The following is a 22,055-nucleotide window of genomic DNA, read 5'->3' as shown; positions in this document are numbered from 1 at the left end:
AAGATCATTTCTTAGATTTAAATATTAATATTTGTGATAATAATAAATTAAGTTTTAAAATGTATAATAAAACGGATGATTTTGATTTTGAAGTGATTAGTTTCCCATTCCCTGAAAGTAATATACACTCAAATATCACATATTCAGCGTTTTTCTCACAGTTACTTCGTTATGCAAGGATTTGTAGTAACTATATTGATTTTAAAAAATAGATGTAAAATCTTAAGCCAAAAATTGATATCAAGACGTTTTTCTGCAAATAAATTAACTTGGCAATTTAAAAAATTTAGTTTTCATTATAACGAACTTTTAAATAAATATCAAAAGAATTATCTAGAAATACTTAAAGAAATTTTTAACTAATTTCGGAGGTTCGAGAAATGTTGTCACAGCGCCATTTATTTTGAATTGTGTTTCTAATTGAGCGGATTTTTTTTTAAAAATTAGCCACATGGTAAAGATGAATTCTATAATTGTTTAGTTCATTCAGGTTTTTTGCAATGTGTTAATATTTGTAATTTGGTAAAATTTATAATATTTAGTTTACCTATTGTTGCTAAAGGGAGGGATATATTAACAGGATAAGCTTGTTTTGGTTTTACTTGGTTGTTTTACATTTGCTGTTTTTTTTTCATAGGCATGTATTTTGGGGGTGATACCTGACGCGGGGATGCCATGGATATTCTGTGGTAGCCACAACACTGTGCTGGGTAGAGAATTTAGAGTGGCGAAACCCTATATAGGCCAGTGTATTCTCCTGATGAGCTCTTATGTTTGGTGTTGCCTCTGAATTATTTGTCTATATTATTTTTTCTATTGTTCGGTAAATGACGACTTATACTTATTGACGACATGACTGCCTGTCCATGGATTATTCTTTATGGTTGATTGTGTGTGGCTATGCTGTTTGACCTATGTGATTGTATGGATGAGTAGGGTTAAGGCCTCATTAAAGTGCTGGTCTATATTAATCACTAATTTAGGAAAACAGTCTTCCTTTTCTCCTTCTGTCTCTCTCTTTTTTTTTTCTTTTTTTTTTTGTGCTGTAGCATTGGTGATTTCTCTTTTCATGATATATAACATAATAACTATTAATATTTTATAGTTTATCTCTAAGGTGTTCATCTTTGAGTAGACACAAAGAAATCAAGAGAGAAACCGGTTTTAAACGGACCAAACCTCTTGAGTGGGGGTCGCTGTACTTAACAAGCACAAAAAAGGGTAAAACAGAGCAAAAAACAAATAAGGGTACAGAATACGGGCTGATGACCGCGTCCCCCCTGGATCCGCCCCTGTGTCAGTGCGACAATATAATTGGTGCAGTAAAATGATCTTTTTAGACATTAGGTGGAGTAGTTTTGGTATTCTTATTCAATACAAATACAGCCAAAGGGTTTGCTCAAAAAAAAAATCCTGGGGTGAGGGACAAAATTTCTAAATGGGAAAATTGCTCTCAACCCTGTAATTACCAGTCTTGTTTTCCAAATAGATTTTATTTTCTACAATTTTTACTTTACATACTGCAGAGAAAAAAAATTAATTACTCTGTACCAATGCTCATGTTGGCTGAGTAGGGAAAGTACCGTGTGTTAAAATTCATGGATTTTTTCTTGTGAACGGAATAACTGCTCAACAGCCAAGTCTTGTGATTTGAGTGTATGATGGATAATCAACGTGTTTTTTTTTTCACAAAAATTTTTTTGATTTTTAAGCAAGGCTAACATGACCCTGATATCAAAAACTTTTTTTCTAGGCATTTCTAATAGGGTTTTTATCATATCCTCTATTTTGCCATATTTTTGTCTTTAAAAGGAGGTGTTACACCAGACCATTGTCACTCGTGTTTTACATTCAAAAGTTGATCATCAAATGTTACATTCAAATATGCCTCTGCCTGAAGACATTCCCTTTACAATGCTAAAGAAGTTTTACTGGTCAACTCGTTATTCGAGGTTAACTTGGTATGGTTATGGTTAACTCCTATGGTTATGGTTATCGGTATGGTTAACTCGTAGACACTACGCTTGCTTAGATTTTGTCACAAATTCGGTTTGTATGTGGAACTTTAGCTTAAAGGAACCCAAAAGAGTGAACTTCCGCCACTGCTTTACATTTCTTACAAACAAATGAGGGAGGTTGATTTGTCAACAAAAGTTACATTAAATGTATATAAAATACATTTGATGGTGGCGGGTTTTTAACCCTCCCTTCCGAAGAATACTCCCCCGCAGAATTTTTTTTCAAGTAACAATGCGTTCAAATGTGCCCATTAGGCCAATTCGCGGCCTATTTCGAATGGCCCAAATGCGGACCTTTCTTCTGCGGCTTATTGAATTTTTTTTCAAGTAACAATGCGTTCAAATGTGCCCATTCGGCCTAATTCGAATGGCCCAAATACGGCCCTTTCCTCTGCGGCTTATTGAATTTTTTTCAATTAATAATGCTTTCAAATGTGCCCATTTTCGGCACAATTCGAATGGCCCGAATCCGGCCCATTCTTCTGCGGCTCATTGAATTTTTTTTTTCAATTAACAATGCATTCAAATGTACCCATTCGCGGCTCAATTCGAATGGCCCGAATGCGGCCCATTCTTCTGCGGCTCATTGAATTTTTTTATTTAACAATGCGTTCAAATGTGCCCTTTCGGCCCAATTCCAATGGCTCAAATGCGGCCTATTCTTCTGTGTCTCATTGAATTTTTTCAAGTAACAATGCGTTCAAATGTGCTTATTCAGCCCAATTCGAATGGCCCAAATGCGGCCCATCTTTCTGCGGCTCATTGAATCTTTTTCAAGTAACAATGCTTTCTAGTGTAACAGGACGTTGGACATCTAACAGGACGTTCTAGACACTTCTATGCATATACCTGTCAAGGCACGGTTTTGAGCGGGAATTTTCGCGCGAGGAGTCTCAATAATAACAACAGAATGCTTATTTGATTATTCGGAAAAGTTTCAGATTTTTCTCCCGTTTACGTGTATACCTACGTGTCTGCCATACCGGATTTTCACAGTCGACTCTTGAACATGCAACATATAATGGTCCATGGGAAAACAATCCGTATTCAGATCTATACCTCATGATTCTAATGATTGCTCTTGAGCTTTGTTGATGTTGATTTCTAATCGACCATTCCCTGTGTCGCCGTCGTCATTTATATATCTCCCTGTGCCCCCCGGCGTCCCCGTTGTAGTTGTGTCTCTGTGTCCCGTTTGTCATTTACATTCCCTTTGTCCCGGGCGTCATTTATATTCCTTGTGTCCCGGTGTCCCGGTCGTCATTTGTGTCCCGGTGTCCCGGTCTGTGTATACATTCGTTTTTGAATTGGTCCTTTTTTTAGTTTTTAGTTTTTTACCTTTTTTTTAGTTTTTTTAGTTATACCTCATGATTTTAATGAATGCCCTTCAGCTTTGTTGATGGTGATTGCTAATCGAACATTCCCTGTGTCCCTGTTGTCATTTATATATCCCCCTTTGCCCCCCGGCGTCCCCGTTGTAGTTGTGTCCCTGTGTCCGGTCGTCATTTATATTCCCTGTGTCCCGGTCGTCATTTGTATCCCGGTCGTCATTTGTAAATGGTATATGATGAAATAAATTTTTTTATTTTTCTCCTTTTTTTCTTTTTAGTTTTTTTTTTTTTTTGGTTTTTACTTTTTTTAGTTTTTTTCTTTTTTCTTTTTATTTTTTTTATTTTTATTTTTTAGTTTTGTTTTTCTCCTTTATTTTTCATTTTTTTGCTTTTTTTATTTATTTTTTCTTTTTTAGTTTTTTTTAGTTTTTTTATTAGTTTTTAGTTGTTTTTTTCTTTTTAGTTTTTTTGTAGTTTTTATCTTTTTTTTAGTTTTTTTTTACTTATGTCCTGGTCGTCATGTATATTCCCTGTGTCCCGGTCGTCATTTGTGTCCCGGTGCTTTGTTGATGGTGATTGCTAATCGAACATTCCTTGTGTCCCGGTCGCTTTCTCTTTGAGTGCCCCGGTCGTCATTTATATTCCCTATGTGCCGGTGTCCCGGTCGTCATTTGTGTCCCGATGTCCCGGTCTGTAGTTAAATATATATATATATATATATATATATATATATATATATATATATATATATATATATATATATATAATAGCTGTTGGGGTGGCGCTTCGCGCCACCCCAACACCTAGTTGGTGGGGGCGCTTCGCGCCCCCCCCCCCAAGCCCCCCCGCGCGCGTAAGTCGTTACGCGCCATATTAGTTACGCGCCATTGTAGTTGTGTCCCTATGTCCCACCTGTGAATATAGATAGATATATATATATATATATATATATATATATATATATATATATATATATATATATATATATATATATATATATATATATATATATATATATATATATATATATATATATATATATATATATATATATATATATGTTTTTAACTACGTAAAACTTGCGAATATACAACATTCTTTGCTGTCCCATTGTCTGTGCATATAAATAGATTGTCAGGTTTACCGACTCTTGAACATGCAACATATAATGGTCCATGGGAAAACAATCCGTATTCAGATCTATACCTCATGATTCTAATGATTGCCCTTGAGCTTTGTTGATGGTGATTGCTAATCGACCATTCTCTGAGTCGCCATCGTCATTTATATATCCCCCTGTGCACCCCGGCGTCCCCTTTGTAGTTATGTCCCTGTGTCCCGGTCGTCATTTATATTCCCTGTGTCCCGGTCGTCATTTGTGTACCGGTGTCCCAGTCTGTGATTTCTCTTTGAGCGTCCCGGGCGTCATTTATATTCCTTGTGTCCCGGTGTCCCGGTCGTCATTTATATCCCCCTGTGCCCCTGGCGTCCCCGTTGTAGTTGTGTCATTTATATTCCCTGTGTCCCGGTCGTCATCCCGGTATACATTCGTTTTTGAATTGGTATATGATGAAATAAATTTTTAATTTTTTCCCTTTTTTTCCTTTTAGTTTTTTTTATTGGTTTTGACCTTTTTTTAGGTTTTTTAGTTTTTTTCTTTTTTCTTTTTAGTTTTTTTTTGAAGTTTTTATCTTTTTAGTTTTTTTATTTTTATTTATATTTTTTAGTTTTCTTTTTCTCCTTTATTTTTCAGTTTTTTTCCTTTTTTTAGTTTTTTTTTTCTTTTTTAGTTCTTTTAGTTTTTACCTTTTTTAGTTTTTTTTTAGTTTTTTATTGGTTTTTACCTTTTTTTTTTAGCTTTTTTAGTTTTTTTTCGTTTTTTCTTTTTACTTTTTTTTTAGTTTTTATCTTTTTTATTTTTTTTTATTTTTATTCTTAATTTTATTAGTTTTCTTTTTCTCTTCTATTTTTCAGTTTTTTCCTTTTTTTAGTTTCTTTAGTTTTTTTAGTTTTTCGGCTTTTTTATTTTTTTTTTTTATTAGTTTTTAGTTTTTTTTTGTAGTTTTTGCCTTTTATGCAACAGCACAAACACATAAAAAAAAAAAAAAAAAAAAAAAAAGGACAGAAGGAGAAAAGGAAGACTGTTTTCCTAAATTAGTGATTACTATAGACCAGCACTTGAATGAGCCTTTATATATATATGTTTTTAACTACGTAAAACTTGCGAATATACAACATTCTTCGCTGTCCCATTGTCTGTGCATATAAATAGATTGTCAGGTTTACCGACTCTTGAAAATGCAACATATAATGGTCCATGGGAAAACAATCCGTATTCAGATCTATACCTCATGATTCTAATGATTGCCCTTGAGCTTTGTTGATGGTGATCACTAATCGACCATTCCCTGTGTCGCCGTCGTCATTTATATATCTCCCTGTGCCCCCCGGCGTCCCCGTTTTAGTTGTGTCCCTGTGTCCCGGTTGTCATTTATATTCCCTTTGTCCCGGTCATCATTTGTGTCCCGATGTCCCAGTCTGTGATTTCTCTTTGAGTGTCCCGGGCGTCATTTATATTCCTTGTGTCCCGGTCTCCCGGTCGTCATTTGTGTCCCGGTGTCCCGGTCTGTGTATACATTCGTTTTTGAATTGGTCCTTTTTTTAGTTTTTAGTTTTTTACCTTTTTTTAGTTTTTTTAGTTATATCTCATGATTTTAATGATTGCCCTTGAGCTTTGTTGATGGTGATGATTGCTAATCGAACATTCCCTGTGTCCCTGTTGTCATTTATGTATCCCCCTGTGCCCCCCGGCGTCCCCGTTGTAGTTGTGTCCCGGTCGTCATTTATATTCCCTGTGTCCCGGTCGTCATTTGTATCCCGGTCGTCATTTGTAAATGGTATATTATGAAATAAATTTTTGTATTTTTCCCCTTTTTTTTCTTTTTAGTTTTTTTTTTTGGTTTTTTTTTTTAGTTTTTTTCTTTTTTCTTTTTAGTTTTTTTTTATTTTTATTTTTTAGTTTTGTTTTTCTCCTTTATTTTTCATTTTTTTCCTTTTTTTTCTTTTTTTTTTCTTTTTTATTTTTTTTTAGTTTTTTTATTAGTTTTTAGTTGTTTTTTCTTTTTAGTTTTTTTGTAGTTTTTACCTTTTTTTATTTTTTTTTGTTTTTTTTTACTTATGTCCTGATCGTCATGTATCCCTGTGACCCGGTCGTCATTTGTGTCCCGGTGCTTTGTTGATGGTGATTGCTAATCGAACATTCCTTGTGTCCCGGTCGCTTTCTCTTTGAGTGTCCCGGTCGTCATTTATATTCCCTATGTGCCGGTGTCCCGGTCGTCATTTGTGTCCCGATGTCCCGGTCTGTAATTTCGTCAGTCGACACACAAACATGACGTCACTCGACACACACACACACACACACACTCACAGACAACTTATTTTTATATATATAGATTTTATATATATATATATATATGTATATATATATATATATATATATATATATATATATATATATATATATATATATATATATATATATAAATATATATATAGATATTTAAAAAAGGTCCTTGTAATTTGAATTGAATTGAATGTTAAATATTTATTAAACGTATTTCAGTAGTTATATATATATATATATATATATCTTCTATATATATAAAAATAAGTTGTTTGTCTGTCTGTCGACTGACGTCATGTTTGTGTGTCGACTGACGTCATTATAAGGATTGAGCTGTATGTCGTCATGAAGTTGTTTGTCGTCTGACGTCATGTTTGTCGACTAACGAAACTACAGACCGGGACACCGGGACACAAATGACGTGTAATGTCTGTTATAACGTAATAGCGGCAACAATCTTGACAGGGCCTTTTGAGGGTGAGGCTTTTCTTATTCCACGCATTCTCATGATTCCAATGGATCTGCCTTTTCAACCTAAAAGATTGCAATTCCCAATTTGATTAGCATATTTAGTTTTCAGTCCAGAACCACTAAAGCTATTATGTAAATATCAAAAATATTTATGTTGTCTGAGCAATAATTTTTAGTTTTTATTTCAAAATAGAAAATTACCTGACAATTTTATAATTATATCTATCTATATATATAAAAATAAGTTGTCTGTCTGTGGATCAGGTGACGTCATGTTTCTGTGTCGACTGGCGTCATGAAGTTAGTTGTCGTCATTTTTGCTATGACGGTGACGTCAATAAAGATATTTAAGACATATATATTCACGTAGAAATCTATTAATGTTTAAGTTTAAAATGACTGATGAACTCACAATGGCAAAAGCCGATGAAGATGCTCAAAGAGTCTATGCCAAAAAACTTGCTGCTGATAGAGAAAGTCAGAAAAGAAAGCGTGCCGAGGAATCAAAAGAACAGCAAGGAAACAGGCTTGAGGCTAAAGAACGCAAAACCGCGCAGTTAGATGAAGATCCACCTGGACAGCGAGAGTCAAAACATATCAAAACTGAAAATGATAGCGATGATGATTGGGTTTGGGATCTTGACTTGGATAAGGTCATCAATGCCTACCAGATTTTAGTTAAAAAAACAAAGGTTCGGCGATATGTATTTCATAGTGAAGCTGAAAAATAAAGAAGAAAAAGAAAACTGAAAAAAGAAAAAATGTAAAAAACTAAAAAATACTAAAAAGAAAAAACACTCAAAGAGAAATTACAGACCGGGACACAAATGACGACCGGGACAGAGGGAATATAAATAACGACCGGGACACTCAAAGAGAAATTACAGAGTGGGATACCGGGACACAAATGACGACCGGGACACAGGCAATATAAATGACGACCAGGACACAGGTATTTAAGAATATCGTTCAAAGACAAATTTTTAATTGTAAGAAGACCGTTGAAAGAGAAATTTCTAATTATAAAATGACTGAAGAACCTACAATGGTGGGACATAGGGACACAACTACAATGGCGCGTAACTAATATGGCGCGTAACGACTTACGCGCGCAAGCGCCCCCACCAACTAGGTGTTGGGGTGGCGCGAAGCGCCACCCCAATAGCTAGTATATCTATATATATATAAAAATAAGTTGTCTGTCTGTTATGTCTGTTGCACTATGTCTGTTACGCCAGATTATATCTTCTATATATATAAAAGGAAACAAACTAAATGTAAAAACTGGAAATTGCATAAATATTTCGAAATATTTTGACAATAGATTAAAGTAATTCGAAAAAAAAAATGGTAAAAAACTAAAAAGAAAAACTGAAAAAAAAAATTAAAAAAATTTAAAAAAGAAAAAACCTAAAAAGAAAAAACGTAAAAAAATAAAAAAGATAAAAAACTAAAAAGAAAAAAAACTAAAAAAAGAAAAAACTAAAAAAACTGGGAATTGCACAAATATTTCAATATATTTTGACAATAGATTAAAGTAATTCGAAAACCTTAAAACAGATACCCCAAATTCGAGGTTTAATATAAATTGTTGGAGCTTAGCATGCTTCGCACGTAAAGATGTTTCCAAGTGTCAATGTTAGAATGAACATTGACAAATTGAAGAAAACAAATCAATAAAAAGAAGAAACTAAAAAAACGAAAAAACTAAAAAAGAAAAAAAACTAAAGAAGGAACTGTATCTCTGTACATAAAAATAAGTTGTATATATGCATGTTTGTTTGTTTGTGGGTTTGCATTTGACGTCATTATAAGTATACAAGGCTTTGTATATGACGTCATTATAAGATGACACTACAGACCGGGGCACCGGGACACAAATGACGACCGGGACACAGGGAATATAAGTGACGACCGGGACACTCAAAGAGAAATTACAGACCGGGACGCCGGGACACAAATGACGACTGGGACAGAGGGAATATAAATGACGACCGAGACACTCAAAGAGAGATTACAGACTGGGATACCGGGACACAAATGACGACCGGGACAAAGGGAATATAAATGACGACCAGGACACAGGGAGACAACTACAACGGGGGCACAGGGGGATATATAAATGACGACAGAGACACAGGAATGTTCGATTAGCAATCATCATCAACAAAGCTCAAGAGCAATCGTTAGAAAAATGCGGTATAGATCTGAATACGGATTGTTTTCCCATGGACAATTATTATGTTGCATGTTCAAGAGTTGGTAAACCTGACAATCTATTTATATGGACAGACAATGGGACGGCAAAGAATGTTGTATATTTACATGTTTTACGTAGTTAAAAATATATATATATATATATATATATATATATATATATATATATATATATATATATATATATATATATATTCACAGGTGGGACACAGGGACACAATTACAATGGCGCGTAACGACTTAGGCGCGCGGGGGGGGGCTTGGTTTGATCAGGTATCTCCTAAATTACTAAATACTTCCTCCTTTAAAAAAACAAAACAAACATACTCTTGATCGTGACTACCGTATTTCTAATATCATAGCAACAGCTTTGAGACACTCATTTTCCACACTATCAGCACCTGGGTCTTATTAAACAAATACAAAGTAGAAACATTAGGGAAAACCTTTTCAAGACAGTGGAAATCAGTTCTGTGAATATTTCGGCCCTATGTCCAAGGGCCGTCTTCAGAACAATACACGATCAAGAGAGGAAATCTATATATATATAAAAATAAGTTGTCTGTGTGTGTGTCGAGTGATGTCATGTTTGTGTGTCGACTGACGTCATGTTTGTCGACTGACGAAATTACCGGGACACAGGGAATATAAATGATGACCAGGACATAAGTAAAAAAAAGCTAAAAAAACTAAAAAAAAAGGCAAAAACTACAAAAAAACTACTAGAAAAGCTAAGAAACTGAAAAAATTAAAAAAGAAAAAAAGGAAAAAACTGAAAAATAAAGGAGGAAAACAAAACCAAAAAAAAATTAAAAATAAAAATAAAAAAACTAAAAAGGTAAAAACTGCAAAAAAACTAAAAATAAAAAAAAATAAAAAACTAAACTAAAAAAAATAAAAATAAAAAAACTAAAAAAGTAAAAACCAAAAAAAAACTAAAAAGAAAAAAAAGGGGAAAAACACAAAAATTTATTTCATCATATACCAATTCAAAAACGAATGTATATACAGACCGGGACACCTGGACACAAATGACGACCGGGACACAGGGAATATAAATGACGACCGGGACACAGGGACAACTACAACGGGGACGCCGGGGGGCACAGGGGGATATATAAATGACGACGGGGACACAGGGAATGTTCGATTAGCAATCACCATCAACACAGCTCAAGGGCAATCATTAGAATCATGAGGTATAACTAAAAAAAAAACTAAAAAAAAGTAAAAAACTAAAAAAAAGACCAATTCAAAAACGAATGTATATACAGACTGGGACACCGGGACCCAAATGACGACCGGGACACAAAGAATAGAAATGACGACCGGGACACTCAAAGAGAAATTACGGACTGGGACACCGGGACACAAATGACGACCGGGACACAGGGACACAACACAGGGAATGGTCGATTAGCAATCACCATCAACAAAGCTCAAGGGCAATCATTAGAATCATGAGGTATAGATCTGAATACGGATTGTTTTCCCATGGACAATTATATGTTGCATGTTCAAGAGTCAGTAAACCTGACAATCTATTTATATGCACAGACAATGGGACAGCGAAGAATGTTGTATATTCGCAAGTTTTACGTAGTTAAAAACATATGTATATATATATATATATATATATATATATATATATATATATATATATATATATATATATATATATATATATTCACAGGTGGGACACAGGGACATAACTACAATGGCGCGTAACTAATATGGCGCGTAACGACTTACACGTGCGGGGGGGGGGGGGGCTTGGGGGGCGAAGCGCCCCCACCAATTAGGTGTTGGGGTGGCACTTTGTGCCACCCCAACAGCTAGTATATATATAATAATAATTTGTTAATTATAATCGTAAATACGACATAATATAGTCACTATATAATAACTTCTTTAATTATGCACTTCCTTAGTTAGCTTTTGACCAATCAGGTTGAACCAATCGCATTGTGTATGATTTCTTTAGTATGGGGTAGTAAAGTGACCGAGTAATCAATTTTCAATTAACAGAAGTTGAACCAGCTGCCCTTCAACCTTTCTTGTGCCCACCCCCTTCCATTCTATTGTTCACTTTAATTGTTTTCAATTTTTTTCCTTTTGTTATTTACTTTAATCTGTTCAGTAAACATATTTGTCTAATTGTTACCATTATCAAATTATTATCTGACTCAGGTTTGAGTCGTCTATTTGAGATGAACTTTATTTCTAGTTTTGTGAATTATTTATTGTTTTCTATTTATATCTATAATTTATTTTGTTTTAACATATCGTAAATATGCAAAAAATTAATAAGAAATATGATAAAAAGGGAAAAAAAATATTGTTGACAATTGAGGTTTCTAGATTTTGACTACCCTTAAAAATTCGGATTTTACCTCTTTCCCTCGGGATAACTCTAGTGACATCTCAGTTCTTTGCAAAGCCAACTTTGATTGGTGACATGAAACTCTATTGAAAAAGGCAATCAAAATTTTCTTGGTCCTTCCAGTAATTCAAAAAGTGAATTTTTTTTCACTTTTTGAAATGCTATTAAATGACAACGTTACAACGTTTGACAACGCTATTGAAATAGCTAGCACACGTTTTGCGGGTGACAAATTGCCAAAAATTGTCCTTTCTGATGATCTATCTAGGGCCAGGTGAAAAGGAGACCGTCCCCGAATTAGGTGGGAAGAGGTCTTAAGAATGGATTTTAAATGACATTGGAATTTCTTGGGATGGTGTAAAGGGGGTAGCTTTGAATATATTGGAATGGAAAAGGGGCTGTGCACAGTTGTGTTAGCTTCAAGTGGTTTGGTGCTTCAGCGAATTGGTATGAATAGTAGTAGGAGTGTGTGATTCTTCTGTGCTCAGTTCTTTGCATTTTATTTTCTACTATCCTTCAATTACATGTCAATTAAGTTTGTTTTCATTTCGATTCCTAAGCTTTTTTTAAGTCCTCGTTTTCAGCATTTTGAAAACGAAAACACTAGTTTTCCTGGTGCATTCACTTATGTATTTGAAAGGTTTTCTATTATATTTTTGTGAATTGAGTGATATCTTTGTTTCAAATTCTTTGGATGTCATTTCAATTATTTTTTAGTTTAGTTTTCATTTCAATTCTGAAAGTTTGGTGAGAATTCTTTGTTTTCAGCATCTTCAAAATGACATCATTCGTCTTCCCGGTGCAGACAAGGACGAAGTGTTATTCTACAATGATAAAACTATTAGTTTCAATGTCGATGAGGATTTTGCTAAACTATGGCGGCAAGTACCTGTTGACATAGATGACGAGAAAATTGAGCAATATCTGCAAAAACAAGGAATGAAAAGCATGCAGAATACAAAAAAGCGACAAGTTGCTACTGTTTTAAGTAGGAAGCAAATGATGAAAAAAAGAGGGCTGAAGAGGGCGAGAGATAATGTTCATCTAGCAGACTTATTGAACCTAGAAACTGGTGAAACGGTCTAAAACATTTCGTAAATTTTTGACTTGTGGTGACTTAGACACTTAAACATTTCAGTTTTAATATCTTGATGATCGAAGACAAGAGTTGTTGTATTGATTTGGACTTCCTTGGATATGGTCACATTTAAAATGGCGCAGGAACCTTTTATTGCACAACTTGCTCTTTTGATTCGCCAAAAGTTAAAGATTGGTTTTTGCATTCTTTGTTCTTTTTGAATTGAATGTTAAATATTTATTAAATGTATTTCAACAGTTATATCTATATATATATATATGAAAATAGGTTGGATGTGTGTTTGACGACTAACGTCATTATAAGGATTGAGCATTATGACGTCGTGTATGTATTTTGTATGTTTGTATACGACGTCATTATAAGTATATTAGGCTTGCGATTCAAAGAGAATATTTAGTATAAATCCTACAATGGCAGAAGAAACAGCCGATGAATCAAATCCTGCGAGAACTTTTAGTATAGATCCTACAATGGCAGAAGAAACAGCCGGGGAAGCGGCTCAAGGGGATAATGCCAAAAGGCTTGCGGCTACAAGAGAAAGTCAGAAAAGAAAGCGTGCCGAGGAATCACAAGAACAACGTGAATATAGGCTTACGAAACAAATAATTGAAGAAAAAACGGGTTTAATTTTTTTAAATAAAGCAGTGAATATAGGCTTGCGGCTCAAAGAGAAATTACCAAAAAAACGTACCAAGAGCAACGTGAAAACAGGCATGTGACTGGTGCCCAAATTGAAAATCAAGATCAATACACCGGGACACAGGGAATATAAATGACGACCGGGATGCTCAAAGAAAAATTACAGACCGAGACACAAATGACGACCGGGACACAGGGAGTATAAATGATAACCGGGACACAGAAACACAACCAAAACGGGGACACAGGGAATATTCGATTAGCAATCACCATCAACAAAGCTCAAGGGCAATCATTAGAAAAGTGCGGTATAGATCTGAATACGGATTGCTTTTCCCATCGACAATTATATGTTGCATGTTCAAGAGTCGGTAAACCTGACAATCTGTTTATATGCACAGACAATGGAACAGCGGAGAATGTTGTATATTCGCAAGTTTTACGTATATATATATATATATATATATATATATATATATATATATATATATATATATATATATATATCTATATATATATATATATCTATATATATAAAAATAAGTTGTCTGTGGATCTGTGGATCGTGGATCAGGTGACGTCATGTTTCTGTGTCGGCTGACGTCATGAAATTAGTTGTCGTCATTTTTGTTATGACGATGCTTAGTATATTGTAAAACACATTAATTTGGTTAATAATATACCATTTAAAACACCAAAATGAACATGCTGGAGTAGTCACTCGGTGAGAGAGGGTGTCAGAACGGAGAATGAAGGTCCCAGGTTCAAATCCTGGTTAGGCTAAAAAAGGTAAAAAACTAAAAACTAAAAAAAAAACTGAAAAAACTAAAAAAAGGCAAAAACTACAAAAAAAAAAACTAATAAAAAAATAAAACAGCCGAAAAACTAAAAAAACTAAAGAAACTAAAAAAAGGAAAAAACTTAAAAAACTAAAAACTAAAAAAAAACTAAAAAAAAGGAAAAAACTGAAAAATAGAAGAGAAAAAGAAAACTAATAAAATTAAAAATAAACATAAAAAAAAATAAAAAAGATAAAAACTAAAAATAAAGTAAAAAGAAAAAACGAAAAAAAAAATAAAAAAGCTAAAAAAAAGGTAAAAACCAATAAAAAACTAAAAAGAAAAAAGGTGAAAAACTAAAAAAAAATTTAATCTAAAAAACTAAAAAAACTAAAAAGGTAAAAACTAAAAGAACTAAAAAAGAAAAAAAAACTAAAAAAAGGAAAAAAACTGAAAAATAAAGGAGAAAAAGAAAACTAAAAAAATATAAATAAAAGTAAAAAAACTAAAAAGATAAAAACTTCAAAAAAAAAACTAAAAAGAAAAAGAAAGAAACTAAAAAACCTAAAAAAAGGTCAAAACCAATAAAAAAAAACTAAAAGGAAAAAAAGGGAAAAAATTAAAAATTTATTTCATCATATACCAATTCAAAAACGAATGTATACCGGGATGACGACCGGGACACAGGGAATATAAATGACACAACTACAACGGGGACGCCGGGGGCACAGGGGGATATAAATGACGACCGGGACACCGGGACACAAGGAATATAAATGACGCCCGGGACGCTCAAAGAGAAATCACAGACTGGGACACCGGGACACAAATGACGACCGGGACACAGGGAATATAAATGACGACCGGGACACAGGGACATAACTACAAAGGGGACGCCGGGGTGCACAGGGGGATATATAAATGACGATGGCGACTCAGGGAATGGTCGATTAGCAATCACCATCAACAAAGCTCAAGGGCAATCATTAGAATCATGAGGTATAGATCTGAATACGGATTGTTTTCCCATGGACCATTATATGTTGCATGTTCAAGAGTCGGTAAACCTGACAATCTATTTATATGCACAGACAATGGGACAGCAAAGAATGTTGTATATTCGCAAGTTTTACGTAGTTAAAAACATATATATATATATATATATATATATATATATATATATATATATATATATATATATATATATATATATATATATATATATATATATATATATATATATATATATATATATATATATCTATATTCACAGGTGGGACATAGGGACACAACTACAATGGCGCGTAACTAATATGGCGCGTAACGACTTACGTGCGCGGGGGGGCTTGGGGGGGGGGGGGCGCGAAGCGCCCCCACCAACTAGGTGTTGGGGTGGCGCGAAGCGCCCCCACCAACTAGGTGTTGGGGTGGCGCCCAACAGCTAGTATCTATATATATAAAAATAAGTTGTCTGTGGATCTGTGGATCGTGGATCAGGTGACGTCACCTGAAAAAACTGGATCAGGTGACGTCAAAACTGAAAAAACTAAAAAAAGGCAAAAACTACAAAAAAAACTAAAAACTAATAAAAAAAATAAAAAAGCTAAAAAACTAAAAAAACTAAAAAAAGGCAAAAACTACAAAAAAAACTAAAAACTAATAAAAAAGCTAAAAAACTAAAAAAACTAAAAAAGGCAAAAACTACAAAAAAAAACTAAAAACTAATAAAAAAATAAAAAAGCTAAAAAACTAAAAAAACTAAAAAAAGGTAAAAAACTAAAAAAACTAAAAACTAAAAAAAAGGAAAAAACTGAAAAATAAGCTAAAATAAAGGTAAAAACCAATAAAAAACTAAAAAAAAACTGAAAAAACTAAAAAAAGGCAAAAACTACAAAAAAAAACTAAAAACTAATAAAAAAAGTAAAAAAGCTAAAAAACTAAAAAAAACTAAAAAAACTAAAAAAAGGTAAAAAACTAAAAAAAATAAAAAATAAAAAAAAACTAAAAAAAGGAAAAAACTGAAAAATAAGCTAAAATAAAGGTAAAAACCAATAAAAAACTAAAAAGAAAAAAAAGGAAAAAACTAAAAAAAATTTTCATCTAAAAAACAAAAAAAAACTAAAAAAGGTAAAAACTAAAAGAACTAAAAAAGAAAAAAATAAATGACGACACTCAAAGAGAAAGCGACCAGGACAAAAGGAATGTTCGATTAGCAATCAACAAAGCACCGGGACACAGGGAGTATAAATGACGACCAGGACATAAGTAAAAAAAAAACTAACAAAACTAAAAAGAAGGTAAAAACTACAAAAAAACTAAAAACTAATAAAAAAATTATACAGACCGGGACACCGGGATACAAATGACGACCGGGACACAGGGAATATAAATGACGACCGGGACACAGGGACACAACTACAACGGGGACACCGGGGGAAACAGGGGGATATAAATGACGACTGGGACACCGGGACAGGGAATGGTCGATTAGCAATCACCATCAACAAAGCTCAAGGGCAATCATTAGAATCATGAGGTATAGATCTGAATACAGATTGTTTTCCCATGGACCATTATATGTTGCATGTTCAAGAGTCGGTAAACCTGACAATCTATTTATATGCAAAGACAATGGGACAGCAAAGAATGTTGTATATTCGCAAGTTTTACGTAGTTAAAACCATATATATATATATATATATATATATATATATATATATATATATATATATATATATATATATATATATATCTATATTCACAGGTGGGACATAGGGACACAACTACAATGGCGCGTAACTATTATGGCGCGTAACGACTTACGCGGGCGGGGGTGCTTGTGGGGGGCGCGAAGCGCCCCCACCAACTAGGTGTTGGGGTGGCGCGAAGCGCCCCCACCAACTAGGTGTTGGGGTGGCGCCCAACAGCTAGTATCTATATATATAAAAATAAGTTGTCTGTGGATCTGTGGATCGTGGATCAGGTGACGTCACCTGAAAAAACTGGATCAGGTGACGTCAAAACTGAAAAAACTAAAAAAAGGCAAAAACTACAAAAAAAACTAAAAACTAATAAAAAAAATAAAAAAGCTAAAAAACTAAAAAAACTAAAAAAAGGCAAAAACTACAAAAAAAACTAAAAACTAATAAAAAAGCTAAAAAACTAAAAAAACTAAAAAAGGCAAAAACTACAAAAAAAAACTAAAAACTAATAAAAAAATAAAAAAGCTAAAAAACTAAAAAAACTAAAAAAAGGTAAAAAACTAAAAAAACTAAAAACTAAAAAAAAGGAAAAAACTGAAAAATAAGCTAAAATAAAGGTAAAAACCAATAAAAAACTAAAAAAAAACTGAAAAAACTAAAAAAAGGCAAAAACTACAAAAAAAAACTAAAAACTAATAAAAAAAGTAAAAAAGCTAAAAAACTAAAAAAAACTAAAAAAACTAAAAAAGGTAAAAAACTAAAAAAAATAAAAAATAAAAAAAAACTAAAAAAAGGAAAAAACTGAAAAATAAGCTAAAATAAAGGTAAAAACCAATAAAAAACTAAAAAGAAAAAAAAGGAAAAAACTAAAAAAAATTTTCATCTAAAAAACAAAAAAAAACTAAAAAAGGTAAAAACTAAAAGAACTAAAAAAGAAAAAAATAAATGACGACACTCAAAGAGAAAGCGACCAGGACAAAAGGAATGTTCGATTAGCAATCAACAAAGCACCGGGACACAGGGAGTATAAATGACGACCAGGACATAAGTAAAAAAAAAAACTAACAAAACTAAAAAGAAGGTAAAAACTACAAAAAAACTAAAAACTAATAAAAAAATTATACAGACCGGGACACCGGGATACAAATGACGACCGGGACACAGGGAATATAAATGACGACCGGGACACAGGGACACAACTACAACGGGGACACCGGGGGAAACAGGGGGATATAAATGACGACTGGGACACCGGGACAGGGAATGGTCGATTAGCAATCACCATCAACAAAGCTCAAGGGCAATCATTAGAATCATGAGGTATAGATCTGAATACAGATTGTTTTCCCATGGACCATTATATGTTGCATGTTCAAGAGTCGGTAAACCTGACAATCTATTTATATGCAAAGACAATGGGACAGCAAAGAATGTTGTATATTCGCAAGTTTTACGTAGTTAAAACCATATATATATATATATATATATATATATATATATATATATATATATATATATATATATCTATATTCACAGGTGGGACATAGGGACACAACTACAATGGCGCGTAACTATTATGGCGCGTAACGACTTACGCGGGCGGGGGTGCTTGTGGGGGGCGCGAAGCGCCCCCACCAACTAGGTGTTGGGGTGGCGCGAAGCGCCACCCCAACAGCTAGTATATATATATATATATATATATATATACTAGCTGAATTTGTCTTTTTTTTTAGTTTTTAGTTTTTTACCTTTTTTTTTAGTCTTTTTAGTTATACCTCATGATTCTAATGATTGCCCTTGAGCTTTGTTGATGGTGATTGCTAATTGAACATTCCCTGTGTCCCCGTCGTCATTTATATATTTCCTGTGCCCCCCGGCGTCCCCCTTGTAGTTGTGTCCCTGTGTCCCGGTCGTCATTTATATTCCCTGTGTCCCGGTCGTCATTTGTATCCCGGTGTCCCGGTCTGTATATACATTCGTTTTTGAATTGGTATATGATGAAATAAATTTTTGTATTTTCCCCTTTTTTCTTTTTAGTTTTTTTTTATTTTTATTTTTTTTAGTTTTGTTTTTCTCCTTTATTTTTCTTTTTTTCTTTTTTATTTTTTATTTTTTTTGGTTTTTTAGCTTTTTTAGTTTTTTTATTAGTTTTTAGTTTTTGTGTAGTTTTTACCTTCTTTTAGTTTTTTTAGTTTTTTTTTTACTTATGTCCTGGTCGTCATTTATACTCCCTGTGTCCCGGTCGTCATTTGTGTCCCGGTGCTTTGTTGATGGTGATTGCTAATCGAACATTCCTTGTGTCCCGATCGCTTTCTCTTTGAGTGTCCCGGTCGTCATTTATATTCCCTATGTGCCGGTGTCCCGGTCGTCATTTGTGTCCCGATGTCCCGGTCTGTAATTTCGTCAGTCGAAAACATTTCGCGCCACCCCAACACCTAGTTGGTGGGGGCGCTTGTATTTATTTTTAATACAGTTGGTGGGGGCGCTATGTATTTATTTGTATTTATAGCGACGATTTGTATTGAGTTTGTGTTTATTTGTATTTGTTTGTGTCATATATTTGTCATATATTTTATATATAATATATTTTTTTATATATATATATTTATATATATTATATATATTTTATATATAAGTTCTCACCACAACTCAACTTTATGCAAAAAAAGTTCCATAATCCATACAACAACTACCTCCCCCCCACCCATGATCAACATTGCACAACTCAGCAGCAAATTTGCTCTCTTGGCGGTTCGTCGCACAAGCCAACCTCTACTTATTTCAGCTTCAATTTCCTGAAACAATTATACAATTTACGTTAGATAGCGCTTTTGTTATCCCATACTTTAAAAAAAATGAATGGTTTGGTAAGCAGTGTTAGTGCCTAAAATATTTTTAGCATTGATTTTATTTTTATTTTAATTCAATTCAAATACGTTTATGAATTCTAATTATTGGAGTGAGTCTTCCGCACTAAGTTGTTCCGCACTGAATTGAAAAATACTTTTGGTTTCAAAGTTGAAAAACAGTAAGTATGTAGAATAATAGATACGAAATTGTCTTAAACAGGCGTCAAGATCGAAATCAACTGGGAAATTGGGAAACTATTTTTCAGCCATAGAGAGAAAGCAATCAACATGTACAGACCTAGATTTCAGCGTATATGTATATGTTTTTATTTTAGTCAAATCATTATTAGTAGTTAAGAATCTTTCAAACAATTGTCAACCAGCTCGGGATAACGAACTCTAAGTAAGGAGTGACACGGCTCAATAGTAACCAAAACTCTTAAGAAAACGGAATTTTGATATCAACGGATACATAAAAAGAATGGCTTATTATTATGATCAATTCTACTTTTAAAATTCATTAAGTTTAGTGTTACCTATCCAGACATTTGAGTCGAAAAAAAAGGCAGAAGAAGGCAGAAAACATCGAAAAAGGTCAATAAATGTTAAACGCTAAGATGCGTGTTTATTTGTTTGTTTTTTCTTCATTCTTCTCAAAGGTGATGGCATCAAACCACTAATCCTAGAATATCAGGAGAGGGCTTTGTAGAACACAAATTAAAAGTTATAGTGCCCTTTTAAGATATTAAACATATTCGAGGGTAACAAGCACTCTCCCATGCCACTCCGCCAAAGTCTTCTGATCAAAATTTTGAGATTTTACTGGGTTTATTTTTCAACATAGTTAAAAGGTTCAGTAACTATGTCCTTAGGCATAACATGAGCCCCAGATTCAATGGGAGAAGGTTTGAAAGTTACAAAATTTGGCCGTTGTTTATGGATAGTATTTGTTATTAGGAAGTAAAGAGATTTTTTTTGGCGGGGGCAGGGATTTTCTACTGGAGGGATTATTCCGTAGGTCGGGAAGCTTCTGGGGGGTCTACTTTCCAGAGGAAATTATACACTGAGAATTTGTCATAATTCCTGCACCAAATTGTTTTATCTGTTTTACTTTCTATTTGTCGACTGAATTTGGAGGTGTTAAGGGGAATTGTCCAAGGGAAATTTTTACCAAGTTGGAATTAGCTCGAGAAGCAATTGAAATCAGACTTAAGATTAATAATAATATTTCCTTAAATAGGGATTTAGGAGAATTTTCTGAATGCTTTATACACAAATTTAATTAAAACTGATTTTACAAAATATTTTAAAAAACCAATAGATATTAACACAGAACCTGTCACAAATAGACCTATAAGATCAGCAGCGAAAAAAGCTAGGCTGGCATTAAAAACCTGTTTTTAAATCATTCTCTTTCATTTCATTGAATTGCCTCGTTTCATAACAATTTATTTTTCAGTCCTGGTTGAACTTGGCTGAGGTAAGGATGTTGGGACTGTTTCGAAAAGCTGTTCATTTTAGTTTTATTGATTTTATCCTCTCTTAAGTTGTTTTTTCTTATTTGTATTGCTGAGGACGGCCCTTGGACATAGGGCCGAAATATTCATTCTAATTTGTTTCCCACTGTCTTAAAAAATTCCCTATTGTTCTTCTTGTTTTTGGTGTTTGTGATGGAAAGGCAATGTGGTCTTCGTCGTTATTTATAGGCAGAAAACACTCCATTCAGAACTTTTGGCGGGATGTGTTCTCAAAGTGAGATATTTTGCAGGAGCAACTGTTGAGGAAACTTTTTCACAAAGGAGCGGATTTTTGGCATAATTTAAAAATACGAAATTAAATCATTTTCAAGTTAGAATGCTATAAGAAAATTTTTTCACCCTATTTCATCCGCCGAAATGAAGAGGGAACTGGAGAAGGAGCTGTATTTATCGTTATCTATATATATATAAATAAGTTGTCTGTGTGTCGAGTGACGTCATGTTTGTGTGTCGACTGACGAAATTACAGACCGGGACATCGGTACACAAATGACGACCGGGACACCGAGACATAGGGAATATAAATGACTCAAAGAGAAAGAGACCGGGACACAAGGAATGTTCGATTAGCAATCACCATCAACAAAGCACCGGGACACAAATGACGACCGGGACACAGGGAAAAT

General features: G+C 33.7%; 1 protein-coding gene across 1 annotated transcript in view; it reads left to right on the top strand.

Moving 5' to 3' along the window:
- Positions 1–13,162, top strand: part of LOC136042860 (transcription initiation factor IIE subunit beta-like) — a 30,198-nt gene extending 17,036 nt beyond the window's left edge. The window contains 1 exon segment of the mRNA XM_065727789.1: positions 12,592–13,162. Within this exon segment, the coding sequence (XP_065583861.1) occupies positions 12,592–12,909 (318 nt within the window). The 3' untranslated portion in view covers positions 12,910–13,162.
- The last annotated feature ends 8,893 nt before the right edge of the window (positions 13,163–22,055 follow it).

This window comes from Artemia franciscana, unplaced genomic scaffold (assembly GCF_032884065.1).
Source record: "Artemia franciscana unplaced genomic scaffold, ASM3288406v1 Scaffold_2230, whole genome shotgun sequence".
Lineage (NCBI taxonomy): Eukaryota > Metazoa > Arthropoda > Branchiopoda > Anostraca > Artemiidae > Artemia > Artemia franciscana.
Note: the sequence above shows the minus strand (reverse complement) of the source record. Positions and strands in the feature narration are given on the sequence as shown.